The sequence below is a fragment of the Ostrea edulis genome, chromosome 5 (genome assembly GCF_947568905.1).
Source record: "Ostrea edulis chromosome 5, xbOstEdul1.1, whole genome shotgun sequence".
Lineage (NCBI taxonomy): Eukaryota > Metazoa > Mollusca > Bivalvia > Ostreida > Ostreidae > Ostrea > Ostrea edulis.
Genome location: NC_079168.1, coordinates 47,267,230 through 47,291,131, shown reverse-complemented (window position 1 = coordinate 47,291,131; position 23,902 = coordinate 47,267,230). Strand labels below are relative to the sequence as shown.

The 23,902-nt window shown below is 35.1% G+C and overlaps 1 protein-coding gene across 1 annotated transcript in view; it reads right to left on the bottom strand.

The window, feature by feature from the left end:
* Positions 1-6,420: 6,420 nt before the first annotated feature.
* Positions 6,421-23,902, bottom strand: part of LOC125649943 (transmembrane protein 87A-like) — a 38,418-nt gene continuing 20,936 nt past the window's right edge. The window contains exons 9-21 of the mRNA XM_056164620.1: positions 23,661-23,722; positions 23,286-23,406; positions 20,689-20,751; positions 17,473-17,572; positions 16,963-17,056; positions 16,106-16,183; positions 15,871-15,979; positions 15,586-15,644; positions 15,371-15,474; positions 14,360-14,430; positions 13,732-13,796; positions 13,570-13,622; positions 6,421-10,062 (exon numbers count right to left, since the gene is read on the bottom strand). Of these exons, the coding sequence (XP_056020595.1) occupies positions 9,990-10,062; positions 13,570-13,622; positions 13,732-13,796; positions 14,360-14,430; positions 15,371-15,474; positions 15,586-15,644; positions 15,871-15,979; positions 16,106-16,183; positions 16,963-17,056; positions 17,473-17,572; positions 20,689-20,751; positions 23,286-23,406; positions 23,661-23,722 (1,052 nt within the window). The 3' untranslated portion in view covers positions 6,421-9,989. The remainder of the gene's footprint in view (positions 10,063-13,569; positions 13,623-13,731; positions 13,797-14,359; positions 14,431-15,370; positions 15,475-15,585; positions 15,645-15,870; positions 15,980-16,105; positions 16,184-16,962; positions 17,057-17,472; positions 17,573-20,688; positions 20,752-23,285; positions 23,407-23,660; positions 23,723-23,902) is intronic.

Sequence of the window (23,902 nt, the reverse complement as noted above, 5' to 3'; positions counted from 1 at the left end):
ATTCTGCGTAGGATGTTTCTGCGGTGTCGGCAGACGAGACGGGTAACAATGAGCATATCCGACAGCGTTATTCGGCATCAGCACGTTAACAAGTGATAAATTACTACTTTCTCTAACGATTCATTCCAAATATCTTATGATATCCTTCCTTAGAGATCAAGCGCAAAGGGAGGGGGGGGGGGGGGGTCGAGGGTCACAATTTGTAATTTTTGCCATTACGCATTGTTACGCCAAGACTGTGGAAAGATTTGATGTGCCAAATTAATTTTCAAAAGTTACCAAATAAGGCGGTATGGGGTTTGAGTTTTTTAGTTGAATACACACAAGAAACCATGACCATGCCAAGAAATTCCGTCCGGTCTTGAATTCGTTGGCTTCAATAGGACCATATTACATGCTGATTAATAGTAGCTGTCGCTTATCTCTTAATTGCGGTCACTGGTTTATAACGGTTTTTCTACACCGGAGATTTTGCTAGGAATTTCTTGGCATGATTCAACTAAAACACTGAAATAACCCCACGCCAGCTTATTTGGTCATTTTTGAAAATTATTTTTGCACATCAAATCTTTCCACAGCCTTGGCGTAAAAATGCATAATGTCAAACAATACAAATTGTGAACAGCCCCCCCCCCCCCCCCCCCCCCCTTTTGCACTTGATCAACGCGCGGATGCCGAATAACGCTGTCGGAAATGCTCATTGTAACCCGTCTCGTCTGCCGACACCGCAGAAACAACATGCTACGCCGAATTTTCGAAAGTATTTACCCGCAAACAAGACTGCCCTCAAATCCACACGTTTTTCACGTTCATGTAAACAGCCTGAGTGCACCTCGGGAAGTACTACCAACATGCAACATCAAATACTTCCTTTGTATACAACTGATTATTTCTGAACATTACACATTTCCTAATCAGGGGTACAAAAATCAAGAGAAAAGAAGAAGAGGAAATGAGAAGAATCGCGCAGGGGAAAAATCCTTCTTTTAAATATATTGCACTACAATTCGAAGTTCATTTTGATTGGACAATTACCGGTGTTATACCTTTACGCATTGTGTCCACTCGATTCCCTGAAGCTATAGTTCTTGGGAATATTAGGACAAAAGACCATGGTCAAGACCCTTACAATGTTTTTCAGTTTTGTATACGGCTCTTCATTCTTATGAAGGCTTGAATTTTAAGACAAGTTTGTTTCAACAGGTCATGCATGCGTTAGGTGTTATCATCCCAAGTCTCAGAGGGGGGAGGGACTTGAACGTTTTCACCAAACCCCATAACCTATGAAGAAGACACGTTGTTATGAGTGTGATAAAGAAGACACGTTGTTATGAGTGTGATAAAGAAGACACGTTGTTATGAGTGTGATAAAGACACGTTGTTATGAGTGTGATAAAGACACGTTGTTATGAGTGTGATAAAGACACGTTGTTATGAGTGTGATAAAGAAGACACGTTGTTATGAGTGTGATAAAGAAGACACGTTGTTATGAGTGTGATAAAGAAGACACGTTGTTATGAGTGTGATAAAGAAGACACGTTGTTATGAGTGTGATAAAGACACGTTGTTATGAGTGTGATAAAGACACGTTGTTATGAGTGTGATAAAGACACGTTGTTATGAGTGTGATAAAGACACGTTGTTATGAGTGTGATAAAGAAGGCATGTTGTTATGAGTGTGATAAAGACACGTTGTTATGAGTGTGATAAAGACACGTTGTTATGAGTGTGATAAAGAAGACACGTTGTTATGAGTGTGATAAAGACACGTTGTTATGAGTGTGATAAAGACACGTTGTTATGAGTGTGATAAAGAAGGCATGTTGTTATGAGTGTGATAAAGACACGTTGTTATGAGTGTGATAAAGACACGTTGTTATGAGTGTGATAAAGAAGGCACGTTGTTATGAGTGTGATAAAGAAGACACGTTGTTATGAGTGTGATAAAGAAGACACGTTGTTATGAGTGTGATAAAGACACGTTGTTATGAGTGTGATAAAGACACATTGTTATGAGTGTGATAAAGACACATTGTTATGAGTGTGATAAAGACACGTTGTTATGAGTGTGATAAAGACACGTTGTTATGAGTGTGATAAAGAAGGCATGTTGTTATGAGTGATAAAGACACGTTGTTATGAGTGTGATAAAGACACGTTGTTATGAGTGTGATAAAGACACGTTGTTATGAGTGTGATAAAGAAGACACGTTGTTATGAGTGTGATAAAGACACGTTGTTATGAGTGTGATAAAGACACGTTGTTATGAGTGTGATAAAGAAGGCATGTTGTTATGAGTGTGATAAAGACACGTTGTTATGAGTGTGATAAAGACACGTTGTTATGAGTGTGATAAAGACACGTTGTTATGAGTGTGATAAAGACAAGTTGTTATGAGTGTGATAAAGACAAGTTGTTATGAGTGTGATAAAGACTGTGATGAAGGGATTCACCTTGTTTTATTACTGCACGAGCCTCGAATAACAGATTTTGTTTACATGTAAAGAACTCCGAACGTTGACAAACTTGGATATTTGAATATTCACGAGAAAGAATAAGTTCACCCTCTAGGGGCTAATTATTCTTCAGTCTTTCTGAATTTCTTTTTGGATCCGCGCACCTGCTATCGCTAATCTTTGGTTATCACTGGTACATGTGTGTCCAATATGCCACAGATCGATCTCTTGTAGGTTTCGACCAACAAGTCCACATTTGAATCTAAAACATTCATTGATTTCTGATGAAAACGACCAATAGCATTGATTTGCCTGAACGGAATAGATTTCATAGGTTTGTGGGTTTCGATACATTTAACATACAGCGGGTGACGTTGTCATGCGCGAGAAGGGGGGGACCAGACCCCCCCCCCCCGAGATTTTTCAAGAGGTGAGGTCCTCGGATCCCATCTCTGACAAAATACAAGGGGGCGGGGTCTGTACTCGACATGAAGTGTGTTTCTTATGATTTTTTTCCGCCTTGGCTCATCAACTTCATGAAAGAGAAACGAGGACCGTCCATCGATATTTTAGCAGAGTTCATCAAATGATGATATTATTTATAATGAGAAGAAGGCGACTAAATTGTGTTACATTTCCATCTGCATATTCACACTTATTTCAGAATTACTGAATAAGGAAAAGTAGCCCAATTTAATGGCCTACAATGATTATGTGCAAAAGCCCATTGAGCTCATTTCTGTACTGAATTTTTTTCCGCCTTATAACGCGAAACTTTCGCGAATAAACGCGCAACTTTCGCGAATAAACGCTCTATGTCGCGAATTAGCGCAAAACTTTCACGGATAAACGCGAAACTTTTACGTTATAAAGTGTTTATTTTGCTTATAAACATGAATTTATGGATTGAATGTGTTCAATATTAAAAAAGTAACACGAAACAATTTATTCATTACATTGAAGAAAAATAACGATAAATTTGTCCAGCTGTACTTTATAATTTTGTATATGCATATCTTTTGATATACATGTAATTTGACTGCTTTAAGATCATCTTATTGACTTTGATTCTGTTGTACATATTTTGTGTTGTTAATTGTCACATAGAAGAGGTCTTTTTAGACAATAAAATATGTTAAAACCAAACGCATATCAAATGACAAAATCATAAAACAGTTAACTACAAAGGTTGATGTGAGAATTCTATGGGTTTTTCCAAAAGGTGACAGCTAAGGGACATTTAACCTTTGAAAAGTGTGGATTCATCTATTATTGGTTGAACAACGAGGGGGAAAAGGTTTCACAAGCTTTGAATGAAAGGTGAAGATAACGAACGGTAATCAATTCATAACTCCTATAAGCAATTACAAATAGAGAGCTGGGCAAACACGGACCCCTGGATATACCAGAGGTGGAATCAGGTGCCTAGGAGGAGTAAGCATCCACTGTCGACCAGTCACACTCGCCGTGAGCCCATTATCTTAACCAGGTAAATGGAGTTATCCGTAGTCAAAATCAGAGTACCAAGTCGGACTAAAAATCGGCATGAAACACGTCAGACAGCATTTATCCCGTGGGGGTCCGGGTTAGAATAGGTCCTTGAGCAGTACCCCTTGCTTGTCGTAAGAAGCGACTAAACGGGGCGGTCCTTCGGATGAGACCGCAAAAACCGAGGTCCCGTGTCACAGCAGGTGTGGCACGATAAAGATCCCTCCCTGCTCAAAGGCCATACGCGCCGAGCATAGGCCTAAATTTGCAGCCCTTCACTGGCAACGGTGATGTCTCCATAGCAATCAATCAGACAGCATTTGACCCAATGATAGGTTGTATTGGCAAACTAGATCGTTATAACGACCATAGGATTTGGAAAATGCTGACTTTCAACGGCACTGTTGAAATCCCTGCACCAACTTGTTTGTCAGTAGCCTGTCACGATTTAAAAACTGATCATACGCAGAACAGGCTTTTCCGTATAGAATCAGTTGAGAAATATATACACACCATATGCAGGTGATAATGGAATATTGCTACATAAATATGGGAAGTAGACGATGGAGAAGCTGAAATCATCCCGTTTGCCATAAAGTTGAGTTCTTAGTTTGCTGTCAATATCTACTTTCAATGAAATATCCAAGTATGAAGCAGAAGTGGACGACTCTGTGGTGTACTTTATTATGAGTTCACAAGGTGTCTTTTATTTCGAATTCACTGGGATATATCGAATCGACATATGAATGAAAATGATTATTGTTAATAGATAAAACGTCGTCGATATATCTAAATATCGAATTGAAGGCCACGGCAAGAGATTTTTTCTTTTCACATAGAAGGTTTTGAATAAATTCGGCTTCATAAGAATATGAAAACAGGTCAGCTAACAAAGCCCAATTCGTGCCCATAGGAATTCCAACAGACTGTTGGAAGATCTGATTACCAAAGACTATGAAGATATTGTCAATGAAGAACTTCAGCATATTTTTTATTTGAACTTCAGAGTACTTGAGCGTGGAATCAGTGGTGTTTAACAAAATAATTTTTTGGACGACTGATCACTAGATATACTTTCTATGAGCATGGTATGATACTTTCTATGAACATATAGCTGCAGAACTGTTATTCTCTGAGAAAATGTTGGGACAGATCTGTCCCAACATTTTCTCAGAGAGCTACAGTTCTGCAGCTATAAACATATGGCCAATTTAGCACCACCCCCCCCCCCCCCCCCCAAGTTTCGACTGACTTGACCATTAAGGCCATGGATATTGTCATAATATCATTATGCACAAAAATAATTTGATTTCTGCTGCGGAATTACAGAAAAAGATTTTCCAAAATTTAATACACCTTCACTATACAGCCATATTGGCCCCACCTTAAGTCTGAACCCCGGACTCGGCCAAGGGCAATGCATTTCACAATTTATACATGTAGATTTAGGCTTCATTGACATCATAACCATGCATTTTGTTTATCATCCACTACTGTGGAAGTAGAGAAAAGAATTTTTTCCAAGATTTAATGCATTTCAACTTTATATGGTTATATTGGCCCCACCCTAGGACCTAAACCTTTAACCCAGGTGCCATGATTTTCACAACTTTGGTAAAGGGTCTCATGGACATCATAAATATGCATTTAGTTTTCATACATATGTGGGAGAGAAGATTGAAGACATCTCTCTATATGGCCATATAGGCCCCACCCTAGGGCATGAATCCCTCACCTAGAGGTAATGAATTTTACAATTCAAGGACATCATAACCATTCATTTAGTTTTTCCTCACACTTCTGAGAGTAAAGAGTTAATACATTTTCACTAGAGAGCTATATTGGTCCCAACCTAGGGCCTAAACCCCTAACCCAGTGACTATTATTTTCACAATTTAGGTAGAAATCTGCCTGGACATCATAACCATGCATATAGTTTTTCTCACATATTGCCGAGAGTAGAGAAAAATATTTTTAAGATATATCTTTACTACAGTATATGGCCATATTGGTCCCACCCTGAGACTGAACCCCTGACCAAGGGCCCATGAATTTCACAATTTTAGTAAAAGGCATCATAACCATGCAATTCATTTTTTTTCTCCCACATGTGTGGTAGTAGAATAGACTTTTGAAAATTTGGCATTTTTTGCTCACAAGGCTGTAAGGAAGCTAAGATAATAAATTTCACAATTTACATTCCTTTTATCCCAAAAAAGCTTCAAACTAAAAATGGTAACAATCGGTCTTGTAATTTTCAAGAAGTTAGAAATGTAAAATTGTTGGCAGACAATGACCACCGGCAGTAGGTCACCTAGGTGACTCAGGCGACCTAAACAACTTAAAATAATTAGTAAGAATAGATTTTTACACTAATAGTGTATCAGTAGTCTATCTGACGAACATGAAATTACAAGATTCATTTATTTATAGCAACACAAAATTCTTCTTACAAAGAACCACATAAATCAATGTTTTAACAAGCTATTATATTCTTTATTGAACAAGTAAATAAAAGATGAAACTTTGTCATAAGTATGGAATTCACAAAGTAAGACTATGTCATTAATACTAAATGAAAGTGGCAATTAAAGCGAGTATCATTTTCTATCTACACCATTTATAACTCTTCAAACCAGTAGCTATGTTCTTGGGTATTTCAAAATAACACACCAAGTCCAAATTGTGCTAACAAGAGACAAGAAGAAAATGGAATGCAGCCAGCAAGTTACCTTAAAACCAGTAAAAGAAAAAAAGCCATGGAAAACTATACAAAATGGACACCAAGTTCGATTAGCACACCCAACATTCCATACTCATTGTGATTAAAGATTCATTAATAATGAATGGTCCCCCAATGTGGTATGTGCAAATGTATTGACTACATTATATGATTTAATACACCCAATTCATAAATAATGATTACAATTATGTACAGTTATACTTTCATAATCTACAATTACCATTGCTTTCTGGACTTAAATTCCTAACATTGTTTCCATAAAATACAAAATTTTTAGTTAGTCTCCAATTATTTTAGTCATTATAACTAAACAACATCAAAATGGAAAATCATTCAGAACACTTTAGAAAACACTAAATTAAAAGGACTGATTCATGATATTCTCCAAAACTTTGTTTGAAAATCAAAATCTACTGTCTAATGTGTTTAAATGGTTTCACAAAAATAATTAAGGTTATACATTATGACAGAAGCTCATTACAGAGAGTTTATTATTTGTTGTGTAAACAAAGATTGAGGTATGCTTTTGTTTACAAAGTTTTGAAAATGTATGGTTATGATATCTATCACATTTCAAGTATTCTTTAGGCAAAATGTGCCATTTAAAAATTACATTTGTCTTTGTGCAAACTTAGGATGTTTTAAATTACAAAATTAACATTTTACTAGTTCGTTTGTAAACATAAACAAGGCACAAGTCTTGTTTACACAACATAGAGATTGCTCTTTTCAGTCTAAATTTTGGTTGTCAACTATATAAAATGAGTTATATTTTTAATGTTTAACATCCAAAAAAAAAAAAAATTTCAAAAAAATGTGAACCAGTTCCTTTAATATTATACTTTCAATATTCAAAGATGAATTTGCATAATCCATTATCTCAGGAAATTTAAATACAAGACTGCATATCTTATATGTTCTACAGTATTCAGTTTTAATGTGGTTATGATTTCCATAAAGGCTTTACAATACACACTTCAAACAGAACGATTAATGTTCAGATATGCTAACAACCTGACATGTACTTCTTGTTCAGTTTCAATCTATACTGATACACATATTTCTATCATATATTGTTAAATCAGAAAGTTGTTACAAATTATTATCACAAGACGGAGACTTTCGCCAATATTGATATTGTACTACTAAACATGAAGGACAGAGAACCTCCCCAAAACCTGATTTGTGCAATTTTATATTCTATAAAATTTATATGCGAAAATAAAAAAAATTCGCAAGTAATACATTATCTAATGTATTTCTTTGCTCAATATAGAAGTTCTAAATTTGATTCTCTCAAAGCACCCCCTCCTCTCCCCAAAAATATATGGTACACTGTCAATGCACCACATCACACACGAAAATCTCCAGGTTTAAACCACAGGCATTTTTTGAATAGTCTCTTTCCATGCTGCAATATTTCAAGTTGTCCTTCTGATGACTTTACTAATAATAAACATTTATTCCATAAAACACTTCAGAACAAAATAGAACTGACATTCCCTAAATGACAAAATCTACCAACCTAAGAAGAAGGTATGGTTTTACAACTGATCTGTCCCAAAAATAAAAAAAAAAACTTAATCACACTGGCAAAAATGAAAGAAAAACAAATCAAAAACCATTATAACAAACAAAATATCTCTTACACAGTTTAGCTATCACTGAAAATGCACACAAAGTGACCATTTTTTCAACAGTTTCTTGCATGTACTTGGAATGTACACTGTCCAAAGCCATTGTATATACTAATATCAGATATTGTATCAAAAAAATTTATTTAAAGAATACAATATACATGTAATATAAATTGGGGCAGTTTATACATTTCACAGTTCATAAAAGAGCATAAACTGACCCAACTTACTTTATATTGCATAAAATGAATAGAAATTACCTTCGATACTTATAGTTTAAATTTGAAAGATAGATTTGATGATAATTGAATAGAAAATATAAATTTTTTATGATGCAGAGCAATATTGTCATAATTACAAAATGGAAATGGGGGAGCCAAATGCATGCAACGTCATTCCTAGGACGTCATGTGGCACGACTTAACTGCACCTTTATTTTTATGATAAAAAGAATGCTGATAAAGTCAAATAAACTAATGAAATTGCATTTTACAAATGAAATTAAATCATATGATTATAAAATCATGTAGTGTTTTCATCATTACAGGCAGCACAAGACCGCAGCCTGTTCTGATATGGGTTTTCAAACTGTATATGCGTTTCTGTGGAATCAAAGTTTTCATTTCTGTGGTATTTAAATGTGAATGTTAAAATTATTAAAAAATATTTCCAAAATTAATGTAAAATGTACTTGATTTGGGATTGAAATTATTGTTAATATTAAACTTCAAGTCGTATAATCTCTAGAAATAAAATTAATCATGTTTATTAACATAAAATATGTAATAAACATTTAGAGTTGTCAATTTCTACTGCATTTGTATTACTTTATATCTATTTATTCATTCATGAAATACAAAAAGGGTGTTTGTGGATGCAAGACTATTTTGCAGATTTATACAACTAGTAATATATTCAAGTGGTCCAAGGGTGAACAGGGGAATTGAATCCATATATATATATATATATATATATATATATATATATATATATATATATAAGCCTTTTAAAATCGTTATCCTTCTGTGTAAAATTGCTTTATCAATTATGCTTCCTATATCAAAATATCTCAATTTAAAAATGACTTCACAATTAAATCTTCATTCTGAAGGGATGTACAAAATGCACATCATCAGTGTGGTCTGATAAAAAAAATTTTAGAATTTCTTTTCATCTTCTGTAGCTTCAGTGCTTGATATCTTTGACACTTGTTTAAAGTTGTTTTCTTGTAATTCATTGAAAACCAATTTCATTTTTTTGTAGTTGACTAAGACCACAAAATCAAATGATTAATGAAGTCCACTTTGTATGTAAGGGGAAAATGTAAAGGGAAGCTACCCACAAATTACACCATAGAAGCTGTACTCATTGTAAATTGTCATATACAATGGAAAACAAAGCCAAATAAGAATGAAAGTGTGGGTACCTTCTTCTTTAGCATGATTAATGAGTTACATGTACATTATAAGCAACAAATGCATTTCTCATTTACACGACCTGGTTATACACTCATCACAATTACTGGAACATATAACTTCATTCACAACACTTGGTTCTAACTGAAGTCACGACTCATACAATGTACATCAAAAGTTACATAACTCTCCTAACACGGATCACAGAACCATTACTTTTCCTCGAGTAGCCATCAGAGATAAGGCAATCACTGCATCTTGTTTACTTCATATCTGGTTGTCATCATTTCTTCATCGGAATCCAGAAGACTTGGAAGAGCCCTGTTGATATTTTAAAAAATTAGCAATTTTGTTATTTCTACTATCTATACTACTAAAGGAATTAATTGCATGATTCCTGAACTAAATGGCAGCACCATATATATTACATATTATGTGGCAATATGCCTTTTAGAATCAGTAGCTGAAAAATTCACATGATTAACAAATAATTAAGTAAAAACTGCATATCATTTTCTGACTTCAGCTGAGAAACGGGGGTGGGGGTGGTGGGTGGTATAGGCATTGATCAAAGAAACTATCAACAATGAAATGTCTTTAATGAGCAAAAAAATAATACATCGTAATGTCATTGCCATATTTAAGATATTCAAATTCTTCTGAATGTTTCAATGAAATTCAAAAATAAACATGGAATGCCATATCTTAAACTTCCATGTTTTTGCATAAGTAAATAATCAATTGTAATTTTTGGTGCAAGTCTAGAAAATCCAACAAAGAGAGACCAGGTTGAAATGTGCTTTAGTTAAATGAATCTTACTGGCATGTTCCTGTAAACCTTTTGCAAACTGAAAAGGGGAAGGGCTAACTAAAGTCGTTCATTAATACCTAATACCCCACAGGTTTTAACTCCTATATAACACAGTAAACAGAAAAAATGTAGCATTTTGAAACAACAATGGATGGGTGTTTCACAGACGCACTTGATGTTTTAAATATCTATAACAGAAATAATTGTCTTTCTGTAAACATAATATTCAATTATGTTTACAGGAAAACAGTTTTTTTTTAATTATAGATATTTAAAATGTTGAGTGCCTGTGGTGTTTCAGTCTCAACTTACTGAGTGAAATCACAGTTCTCGAGTGTGAGAAGGGGTATCACCCTCAGATAATAACGTACAACAAATGATGTGAATTGTATATCACAAGTTCTCACTGCTATTGCAAAAACAGTCACATGTGTAATAATTGTTCTATTTTTTTTAATACTTCATATCAATTGTCTTTTTCTTTTTGTTTGGAAGATACTGGGCTTGAGAAATTTCAAGAAAAGCACAGGAATTTTTACAAGCTCCAAACCATTTCTGGGTAATACCCAGAAAAGTTATGCTAATTATTGTTAATGATTATGCGAGATTACAAGACTTATTTTGCCTTGTGTCATGTTATTTCTGCACTAAGCCATGCAGATCACTTTCCATGTTTAAAGAGGTTATTACATTTTTAAAGCAGTATAACTATATGCAGACTTTGTGTGAAAGTATCTTCACAATTATTTGATATTGCTAAAGATAAAACATCTTCGCATTGTGAGAGCTGCCTGTAAATAACTTTTCTGGCTATGGTGGGAACAATTCCTGTGCTGGTATTATATGCTCATTGTCAGTAAGATAGTAGGTTAAATCATATGTAACCTATGCATATAGTGACAATATAGTTCTACCTATTAATTCTTGATAGATCATGCCATTCTTTAATTATGTCATTCTTGTTCTTATATTGATTGTGTTCAATATTTTCTGTCGCAGCTTTTATTTTAAAAATAAAACTGACTTTTCATCAAGCAAAACCTTGTTGTCAGTACAGTAATCATTTTTTATCTGTAATTGCAATACATGAATAATCTTTCCATTTAACCCATTTCCATGTGTACACTGGCCACTGTAGTCAAACTGAGTCCCTTTTACAAAGTACATTAAAAACAATTCTAATCTAACACCTTTTGCAACTTGTTTCACTGTAGAACATAAATTATTAATGTACATGTTGCAAGCCTTATTTTTGGATTCTAAATAGTAACCCCTGAAATGAGTGGGGGACTTCCCAAGGCTCATTCTTCTGGGTTTTCCTGACCTTCATGGACTTTACCATTGGAGTTTATCATATTCAAATACATTTACAAATACCACTTACATTTTATTCCCTACTAAATTTCAAACGGATGAGTCAGAAAGGGTCCGGCGATAAATCTGAAAATCAAAATGGATCTTCCTCTGCCTAAATCGCCTGCCATATGGTGATGCCCTAATAACCATTTAATCCCCCCCCCCCCCCCCCCCCTGTTCACAACTAAGTTAAATGTAAATACTTTGGCGGTAATTGTACTCAAAACACTTGCTTCAAATCTCTTCATTATTGTCAGTCATTTGTGCAGCCATGAGGCTATGAGATTGGATTGATACAAAATGGTTGTGCATTTGAAAATCAAATATATATATGAACGTCTCCATATGAATGAAAGATTCTCGAGAGGAACGTTCAACAATATGCAATCAATCAACCAATCTACTTGAAGATCTGTGTTTGTGTAGTTAGTACGTGGACAGATCTAAAATTTAACTTTTCTTAGATTGGAGACACTTTAACAGGAACAATAGTAACGCAAACGGTACAATATACGCCCGTCGGACGGTGAAATTCAACCTGGAAGCATATTGTGCACTCTGAATAGATACAACATACATTTTGAATAAAAAAGCCTTAAAGTGGGTCATGGTGCACAAATCCATCTGACATGTGAACTGATAATGTATTTCTCTGAGAGTGAGGTTGTGACAAAATGTCGGTGCAATATCTATCAATGGTGATAAAAAGTCCAGGAAACCATTTGATCTACTTTTAGCCCTAAAGTAGGTCATGGTGCACCAATGAAGTTGAAATGTGAACTGATTATGTATTTCTCGAAAAGGGAGGTTGTGACTAAATTTCAGAGCAATACCTGTGACAATACCAACAAAAAAAAAACAAAAAAAAACCCCAAAAAAATCTGGAAAACTGTTTGACCTACTTTTACCCCTAAAATATTGTAGGTCATAGTGCGCCAATCCAGCTGCAATGTTAACTGCACTTGTCTTCCTCCGGGAGGAAGCCTTTGACTAAATATCAGGGCAATATCTGTATCCGTAATGAAAAAAAGCCCAGAAAACTGTCTGACCTATTTTTAGCTCAAAATTAAGTCAAGGATGGACCAATCCAGCTGAAATGCAAACTGAACTTGTATTCCTCTGAGAGAAAGGCTTTGACTAAATATCAGGTCATAATCTGAATCCATAATGAAAAAAAGCCTGGAGAACTGTTTGACCTTATTTTATTCCTAATGTAGGTCACGGATGGACGGACCAATCCAGCTGAAATGCAAACTGAATTTGTATTCCTCTGAAAGGAAGCTTATGTGTAAATTTCAGGGCAACATCTATAACGAAAAAAAGTATGGAAAACTGTTTGAACTACTTATAGCCCTAAAGTAGGTCAAGGATGGACCATTCCAGCTGAAATGCAAACTCACTCTTCCAATTCTTGAAAGAGATATTGTGATCAAATTTCAAAGTTGTACATGCATCCGTTATGGAAAAAAGTCCGGAAAACATGACCCGTGATGGCCGGCCAGTCAGCCAGAACAGCACCATAACATAATACGTCCCGTCTAATGACGGGCGTATAAAAATTGTATCTTGGTAGCAATATGTGGCAGTTATGTATATTCATACACGAATTCTTCAAATAGAACAAGCCTATTTTTTTAAAGACACCCCCATTCCATACATACTTGTCAGTTAAGGATGTTGGGATATTTTCTTCCACCCACTTCAGGTCTTCCTCCTGAAAATCATTTGTATACAAAAGGTCATATATATGTATTCTCTTGAGACTCCAATATCTTTTCTGCTTTTAGAATCTTAGAAATAAGTACATGTAGATCGTTACGTACCACACTATTGCGACTTTTGGGTGATCCATTTGCTGCTCCCTTCACTCCTCGCATCTTCATCCCATCTATCAATACAGTATAAAAGATGACACATACAATTTATGGTACATTTTACAATTTCTGATTGATACTGAGATTGACACTTTGATTTATCAATCTCAGGAAGACCTCACTTCCCTGGAATTTATAAATTGAGGTGTTCACTGATAAATGATTCTACATTCATTATTTTTAAATTTGCAGGTGACACACACAAAACCCCCCCAAAATAACCCCCCCCCCCCCCCCCCCACTTTCAAGTCAACAATAAAACTTAATTCCAGTTTTTAAAAGTAAATAAAAACTTCCGGATTGACCATTTTTAATGACAGTCGGCCATTTTGCGAACTCATTTATGTCGTACTATGGTACAATGTATTTAGGGAAAACAAAATCAGGACTAAAAGATTCCTTTGAGAGATGTGATATCTAGATTCCTTCACAAGAATAACATTTCTAGAAGACACACACATGTACATGGAATACAAAAATGCTCTGGAGTAGAAACTTTTAATTTCGTTTTGCACTTGTTCTAAGTTTCATCTTAAACTATAAGTATTCAAAATTGGTTACTATAAGTTGTCCATACCAAAGGCATCATTCATCAAGTTCTCTTCTTCTTCTTCATCAGCAGCATCCAGCAGGGGAGAGAACGCATATCTACCAATAAATACAGAGAAGTCCAACAATTACATTTAAAGGCACCCAAAAGAGAAAAGCCTTCTCCCTAAACAAATACATGTAGTCGCAAACCATCAATACTACATGATTATTCTCTCCAACTTGTGAGAAGATAAGTCCTACCTTTGGTTGTTCACTGAATGGGTCTCTATATAACTATACTGAGACAGAGCAAGTCCTACCTTTGATTGTTCACTGAATGGGTCTCTATATAACTATACTGAGACAGAGCAAGTCCTACCTTTGATTGTTCACTGAATGGGTCTCTATATAACTATACTGAGACAGAGCAAGTCCTACCTTTGATTGTTAGCTGAATGGGTCTCTATATAACTATACTGAGACAGAGCAAGTCCTACCTTTGATTGTTCACTGAATGGGTCTCTATATAACTATACTGAGACAGAGCAAGTCCTACCTTTGATTGTTCACTGAATGGGTCTCTATATAACTATACTGAGACAGAGCAAGTCCTACCTTTGATTGTTAGCTGAATGAGTCTCTACATAACTATACTGAGACAGAGCAAATCCTACCATTGGTTGCTATATGAAGGGGTGTATAGTACATCCAACAGAGGATAAGAACTATCTTTGGTTATAATCTAAGTTCTCTACAGCACCATACTGATAAATAATAAGATAATCTAAAGTTCTCTACAGCACCATACTGAGACAGAATAAGATAATCTTAAGTTCTCTAAAGCACTGTACTGAGACAGAATAAGATAATCTTAAGTTCTCTACAGCACCATACTGAGACAGAATAAGATAATCTTAAGTTCTCTACAGCATCATACTGGTACAGAATAAGATAATCTAAAGTTCTCTACAGCAACATACTGATACAGAATAAGAACTACCTTTAATTGTTATATAAGGGTCTCTATAGGGTCATGGTGAGACAGAATAATCCTTACCTTTGGTTGTTAGCTGAGGGTCTCCACAGTACCATAATGACACAGAGGATGACAGAAAATAAGAGGTGCCAGAATGCTTCATCTACCCATAATTCTCTCCAGTCCTACAACACAAGTCAAATTCTAAATCTGAAAATGACCACTCTTGCACATTCGTATCAATTCTTTTACACGCATTTTCAGTCAGAATTAAAGAATCTATGCAAGTTCCTTACCGTTATGCAGGTTTTCATTTTATGTTGTGTAAACGACCAGATCATAAAAGCAATAGAAGCTGAAAAAGAAAATTTAAATGAACATGAACTTCCTAAACATTGTGGTATATCTAATTTCTGTTTTCAAAAGAATACATGATAACGTCATTCACTGCTGTGTATGTATCTAAGTTTTATATCTCGCTATGGATATAAAATTTAACCACTGAAAGACATTACAATATTTTTCACATATTGGATCATCGTAGAAGTGAGATAAACAGGTGAAAATGTAAGTTTTCTTACCTAGCACAGCAAATATGAGAGTATTGGTAAAATGTCTATACAGAGACAGCTTGACCACATTACGTCTTAGACGAAGAGTTCGAGTTGTCTGTATAAGGCTGGAGAATATGTAATTTCTAGTTAAGGAATTTTTTTTCTATTACTTCACTAGGCTGCTTAGATTTTACAAACCCATGAATCACTATGCATTAGCATTGACTAGACTTTATTTATGAAAATTTTGTTCAAAGGATATCCACCAGCATATTGAGGCATCTATAACAGCTAAAGGAATTGTTGCCAACATCACATCTGTTGAATTATCTCCCTTGGGCTGTAAAGCAAAGATGTCGCAATGAAATTGCTAATTTTCACTGGGTCCAATATTTGTGGTATGTATCCATATGCTACATAAACTAAAGAATGTGAACTATGATGAAGAACAACAAATCCACATCTAAATCATTCTAGAGGGTATATCTTAAAAATATCTTCACGAATGTAAGCGAAGTCACAGTACTGAAAAAAAATTGGTGCACCTAAAATTTGGAATTGGGTCGAAATGCTAAATGCTATAGATTTATTCATGTGCATCTAAATTTAGTAAATCAATTTACTTCTTAAAACTAAAGACACACTGCTCTAAAAACATGTCTGATTTCAACAGATCATAAATTTGCTAACAATATATTATTTACACCCCCCCCCCCCCCCCCCCAAAGAAATAAAGTGCCAAAACTTGCATGAAAACTTTCTTATCAAATGACTATTCAAGGTGGTTCAAACCAGAACACCCCTGGCAGGGCAACGGTATGAGTTCAAAGTCTTACATTGGAATATATAGGAAAATTCTTAAAAAATACTTCACAATAACCCAAAAGGGTACCATTTTGTCAATTTAATATGCAAGCAACTTCATGTATTGTCTATTCATTTTTGTTAACACCACGACCCCAGGGTAACATGAGGGCCACAATAACAATTTTACATGGGAAAAATGTAACCATTCAGGCAAACAATGTAGTCATAGGCCTAATGTTCTCTCTTTTTTCTTCTGCTGTTATATTCACCAATCAAATATATCTATATGAAGTAGATAAATCTTCAGCTGACCTTAAGTTGTCTCATACATCCTTCAATGGAAGCCACAATGAAGTACAGTGCTCCTATGCCAACAACTTTGTGGAAAGTGGTACCAAGTCTGGGCCTGGAAAATATATTTCACACTTTATGCAGTTATCTGTATGATTGTATACATTTTTGAAAATTTAATGTGTAATACCCAAAATGATCATCATAATCAGATGTGTCCTCTGTTTGTGTAGACAATGAATATGCATAATGAAACTATATGCTAGATAAGCTGTTCGCTAAGATGCACTTAGAATTTTAATTTTCTGTTGTCATGCAACACAAAACTTGTAACACACTTCAAGAAATCAGTATCTTCAAACACAGCTGTGAACAAGATTCAAATGCGATATCTACTATTCAATATACAGATTACACCATCAAAGTACAGTTTATACATCTACATTCTGAAAGGTCAGTATAATGTCAATTTCTGAATTTCCTTGTAAAGGAATATATTATTCAAGCATTTCTACATAATGAGTTGCATACTTCACAATTCCAAATCCCAGACTGACAATGATGATGAGAATTCTGGCTAGTGCTCTCTTGAGACAGGAAACAAGCTCCGCAAAAATCACTGCTCCGTTTACTACAAGATATATCTGTATGTGTAATGTGACTGAAATACTTTATAAGAAAGAAAGAACCTTACGTAGAAAATCTTTATTCACCCAAGCATATACTATTAATAAATAAAATTTCATATGAATTTGAAAGACTAACGTTGTGTGTAATCTTTTAATAAGAGTACCGCAAACGGTACATAATACACCCGTGAAATGCTTACATAGGGTGTTTTTCTTGTGCTATAATTTGTATAACTTTGCTTCAGGTAGTATCAGCCATCATGAGGCTGTGACAAACTTTCATATGAACAAAGGGTCTTAGCTTAAAAATCGAGATTTCCTCAAAATGGACCAAGTTCAACAACCTGTAATTTTTTTCAAAAATGGAAGAAAACCAAAATCCTTCCCCAGATGCACAACTTCAATACCCATACAAACACTCCACAAAATAAGATGGTCCTCACTTGAAAACTGTGGGAGGAGTTGGGCGGACAAATTATGTACCCTCCATAGAATATTAATTTCCAAATAGACTATGTTCAACAACCTGTAATTTTCTCAAAAATTGTAGAAAATCAAAATCCATCCCACATATACATCTTCAATACCCATACAAACACAAAATAAGAAGGCTCTCATTTGAAAACTGTGGGAGGAGTAGGGCGGATAAATTATGTACCCTCCATATAATAATTATTTCCATATTAAAAAGGGCAAAACTCCTGGAAAAAAGGTCGAAATGGATCAAAATTGCAGTATGATCTAGAGTGACCCACAAAGAAGCTACACAGCAAGTTTTAGCATGATATGTGAAAGGGAAATGAAATTATAAAGAGAAAACTCCGAACGGACGGACGTACAGACATCGCTGTACCATAATACCTCCTGTCTAAAGATGGGCGTATAAAACTACTCTATATTCGAATTAGCATTCACACATACAAAATTTATTTGAAATTTAGACTACTAAAGGACCTCCCAACTTTAGTTGTGACATACGACCCCCGATGATTTAATAAAACATCACAGTTTGAATTATGCAATTTACAATGCCCCAAGATGTTCATTAAAACTTTAACTTACAGGTTTGGTATCTTATTTTACTGAAAAGTTCGTTAACATTAAGAGCTATGCCATCTTTTGAAGTCGGGGTTGCCTGTTTTTGTTAAATCTCTATTGATATTTATCAAATGACCGGTTTTTAAACCCTTTGTTTATATCAAGCACAAGGTTGTTCAGATTTCTCTTTTCTATCATAAATCTTTTTTGTAATAAAGAAAATTATATCCAAAAGGCAAGAACATACAATCTTGTGCTGGTGATGAAATTCATAAAAATAAATACAGTAAAAATCTGCAAAAACTATACATTTTCTGTCTACCTCATTTACCTGTATTGACCTTGGGTAGTAATTCTGTAGATTTCAGGCTAAGGGTGACCATTTAAAACTGAGTTTTCTTCGCTTTATCTTGCAATATTCCAGGGGAAAAGGACTGTACACTTACTTGAGATACATAAGTGTTAAATATTTACAAAAAATTATAATAGATAAATCAATTTTTCTTTAAAAAGAGGGATGGTAAAAAGGGACCACAAGCTACAGCTAAAGTGGGGAGGTCCTTTCAACGATGACCATAAACTTGATAGAGGACTCCACATAGGAAACTTTATTTTCACAAAAAGATATTTTTGAAAATTTCATAGACCTGCAATAATGTCAAAAATTTATCTACAGCAAAAATAACCTGATTTTATGTATATATCATTGGAATGCATTGATTCTACGCTTTTGAGCTTGTTGGGTTTTAAGAACTTTCGAAATATTGCATATTTTGACCAATAACGCCCCTTATTCTTTGTCTGCTAATAAGACACTTAAAACAAGAGGCCCATGGGCCACATCGCTCACCTGAGTCACCTTGGTCCATATCAGAAGATTTTCCATATCTATTTGCATGTAAAACCGTAGTCCCTATTATGGCCCCAAACCTACCCCTGGAGGCCATGGTTTTTGCAAACTTGAATCTACACTATGTCAGAAAGCTTTCATGTAAATGTGAACTTCTTTGGCCCAATGGTTCTTGAGAAGAAGATTTTTAAAGATTTTTCCTATATATTTGTATGTAAAACTTTGATCCCCTATTGTGGCCCCATCCTACCACAGGGGGCCATGATTTTAACAAACCTGAATCTGCACTATATCAGAAAGCTTTCATATAAATCTCAGCTTTTCTGGCTTAGTGGTTCTGGGAAGAAGATTTTTAAAGATTTTTCCTATATATTTGTATGTAAAACTTTGACCCCCTATTGTGGCCCCATCCGACCCCCGGGGGCCATGATCTTAACAATTTATAATCTGCACTATATCAGGAAGCTTTCATATAAATCTCAGCTTTTCTGGCTCAGTGGTTCTTGAGAAGAAGATTTTTAAAGTTTTTCCCTATATATTTGTATGTAAAACTTTTATCCCCCCTATTGTGGCCCCATCCTACCACCGGGGGCCATGATTTGAACAAACTTGAATCTGCAATATGTCAGGAAGCTTTCAGGTAAATTTCAGCTCTTCTGGCCCAGTGGTTCTTGAGAAGAAGATTTTTAAATGACCCCACCCTATTTTTGCATTTTTGTGATTATCTCCCCTTTGAAAGGGACATGGCTCTTCATTTGAACAAACTTGAAAGCCCTTCACCCAAGGATGCTTTTGGCCAAGTTAGGTTGAAATTTGCCCAGTGGTTCTGGAGAAGAAGTCGAAAATGTGAAAAGTTTACAGACAGACGGACAGACAGACAGATGGACGTCGGACAAAATGTGATCAGAATAGCTCACTTGAACCTTCGGTTCAGGTGAGCTAAAAAGTAGTAATACAAAAAACATTTCCCCAATTTACTACACTTTCACTGTATGATCCATATAGCCTATCTTGGACATCTTAAGTCATAAATCCAGAAAGGCTCCATATTAAGATTGGTGAAATTAGTTCAAAAATTTCAGAGGAGAATTCAGAATTGTTCAAATGTTTACAATTTATAAGTTGATAACTCTTTGACATGATGGGAACAAATCACAAGTCATCTACAATGTAAGTGACTCAGTTGACCTAAAACTATAGTATACAAACTAGAATTGTTTTCTGACAAACCTGAGTGGCCTTGTGTGGTAATACTTTGATATTCTGCATAAAACACTGCCTTTTCTAGCATGCCTATTGAAAACAAAACATGAAAGCAATTCAGATCAAAGAATGCAGTATTTATAAGATTCAATAATGGTACATTGTAATTATTTATAGAACATAAATAAGAGTTTTATATCCGATTGAGAATCATTCACTCAAGTTAAGATACAATCAGCAGGCTGTCCAGCACTTGTTGACCAAAAATTAGAGCTAATTTTAGAGCTAAAATTAGGAATTTTATAACTAAATTAGGGGAGTTTAAAACATTTAAATGGTCTTACCTTTGGAAATTTGAAAATAAAGTCACAAAAAATACTTTAAGTAAAGGAAGAGCATCTTCCAGGGTTCCATTGTCTCAGCTGTTATTGGCTATAACCTTAATAGTAACACCTTTGTCACAGTCACAACCAATAAACAAGCTTGACACATGGATCCACTGGTCAACTGCCTTTCACTGCATAGTCTGAATAAGATTGGCAAACTATGTTAAAGGGGAAGGCAAACCAAATTTTTTTTACATGATAAATGATACAGTGATTCAGATTGGACTGCAATTTGATAGGACAGAGGGCCTAAATGATACAAAAATTATCGGCCATTTTGGTCTAACTCCATGAAAACTTTAGGCCCTAAATACATGTGAAGCAATGCTGCAAAACAAACTCAAAACTTTAAAATGAAACTGACTTTTTATTTTTCAATTCTTCAGTTTAATTATCATGACTGCAGTCAACCGTTTCGGAATTCTTTTCGGTCGTTCCTGTGTTGCAGGGTGTTGTTTGCTGTTGTTATTGTTTGATTGTTTTTCATTCTGTCGATAATTGAGACGTCACCAGTTGTAGGTGAAGTATCACAAATTTAGACCTATGCTGAGCACTCAGGGTCATCGCAGTGAGGGCTCTTTAATGTGCCAATGCCTGCCGCGACACAATACCTCCGTTTTTAAGGTCACATCAGAAAGACGCGTGATTCTCACTTCTAAATCTAGTAAATGTTGAGCGTTTGGCGAAGGAGCAATCACTAACCATGTTTACTTCTTAGGTTTGATGTGGCTATGGCACGAGCGGGACTCGAAGTCACGACCTCCTAGTTACGAAGAACAGAGCTACCGCAACCGGAAAATCTAATGTTTAATAGGGATTGTTGCCAATCATGATCATCAAACCGGAATCTCTTCTTTGAAGCCATTTTTTTCAAAACTGGTTCCCCGCTGATTGTTGAAAACACAAGCGAGATCAACAGGGGCACCAATTTCTTTTTTTCTCAAGGTAATTTTGATTGGATGGGAAGTTTTTCAAAAACCAACCAAAATCTTCTTTACAAACGATCGATTGAGTACTTGTTTTAAGACAAACCAATTTTTCCTGTGGCCAATAAACACTAAAAACGATCGGCCGTACTGACCGAAAAACAAAAATTTCATAGGCCATGTTGGCCTTTCTGGAGAATTTTAGCCGGCCATTTTCAATATTTATCAGTCATTTGCCAATGGCCGACGCCAATCTGAATCACTGATAGGATTCAGTCTTCGTGCTTAATGATTTTTATCACAAGCCCATTGGGCAAGTAAGAGTGAAAAATTTGGTAGCCCAAATAAAATTTTACTAGCCCAAATGCTATGCAAGAATGATTCAACATGATTCGAATTTTCAAGTTTGAACATTTTTATTAAGTACTACAATACAAGTTTAAGACGAGAATCCATCATTTGTATAATGACAAGTTGAGGTTCGAGACATTTGTATGAAGGAACGTGTACCGTCTGCCTGGTTTGCAACTCAACTGAACGTCTTCTTTTCTTAATTTCTTCTTGTGAAAGAACGGGCTCAAATCTATACGGCTCCAAACTTAACTGTTCGTGATTTGTCATGTTTACAGTGCTGTTGATGAAATAAATCAGAACCGACGGTGTGACGTCAGAAATTAACTTCAATGGCTACTCTCTTAGCGGCGGGTAATTTAAAACATAAGATAGATTAATATTGATTTATTTGTTAAACAAGGATTTTTGTTGTTAAAGACTGCCATTTACGATATCAGCAAGTAATACTTTATTTATAAAAGCAACAATGTGGTTAGGGTTGCCTTTCCCTTTAAGACAGATTTAGTGTGATGTAGTTTCAAAATTGCTAGAGTATATATAGCACAGAAAATTTCACTTCATTTTATTTGGATACCCACTTCCGCCCCCACCCAGGGTTGAACTCACAACCTGCGGAACCAAATCTCCTAGCAGCATGTAAACAAAAATTAGGGTCTTTTTTTAAATTAGGATTTCTTGCAAAATTAAAATAAATTAGTATTTCTTAGGAATTTCAGGGCCGCTGGATAGCCTGAATCAGCTTTCAGTGAAGTGCTACTTTTTATTTATGTTAGGCAATTTAGAAGACAGAGCACTTTATTGTGTAAATGCCTCCTGTGACATAGGACCTTCAATCAAAAGACCCTCAACTTTCACCTCAATTTCAACATACCACATTCCAACAAGAAAGAGGGTGTTCTACCACTGAGCTATCATGAACTTTAAAGTACATGTACTTATATTGGTCATAAAGTCTCACCCAGAACAATAACTCCCCCAATCCAGAACTGAACTCTCAAGAGGTCTCTCCAACTGCAGGCCAATAGAACCAACCACACAAGTCCATAGATAATGTATACAATTCCCATCACTCCATAGAACTACAAATAATACATTATCAATCAGTATACACAAAGGAAAATCTTTTGTCTTCTTTCTTCAAACTTTAAGCTTCTGGATCCAATTGCAGGAAGGTTAGTTAACTTTAACTGACAGTTAACTTGTCATTAACTTGAACATTCATATAGTGTTAACTTGAAGTTAACTATCAGTTAAACTCAACTAACATTTGAGCAACTGGACCCAGATTTTTAACTTCATCATTTTTTACAAAAACTTATAGATAAATACTTACAACAAGGAGAGGCATGTCTACAGCAGAAATGAATCCATAATCCCCATACATTTCCACTTCCACTGTTAAAGAAAGCTTAAGTTCAATTTCTCTAATGTCTCACAAAAAGAAAACACAAAAACCTTAGTTCTATTTAACGGTACGTGTATCTGTAAAAGTGTTCATTTTCATTTTTGATATTTGCATAAAACTTCTTTTCTTGCATTTGTTGACATACAACATTTTCATTGTCTTCAGCATTT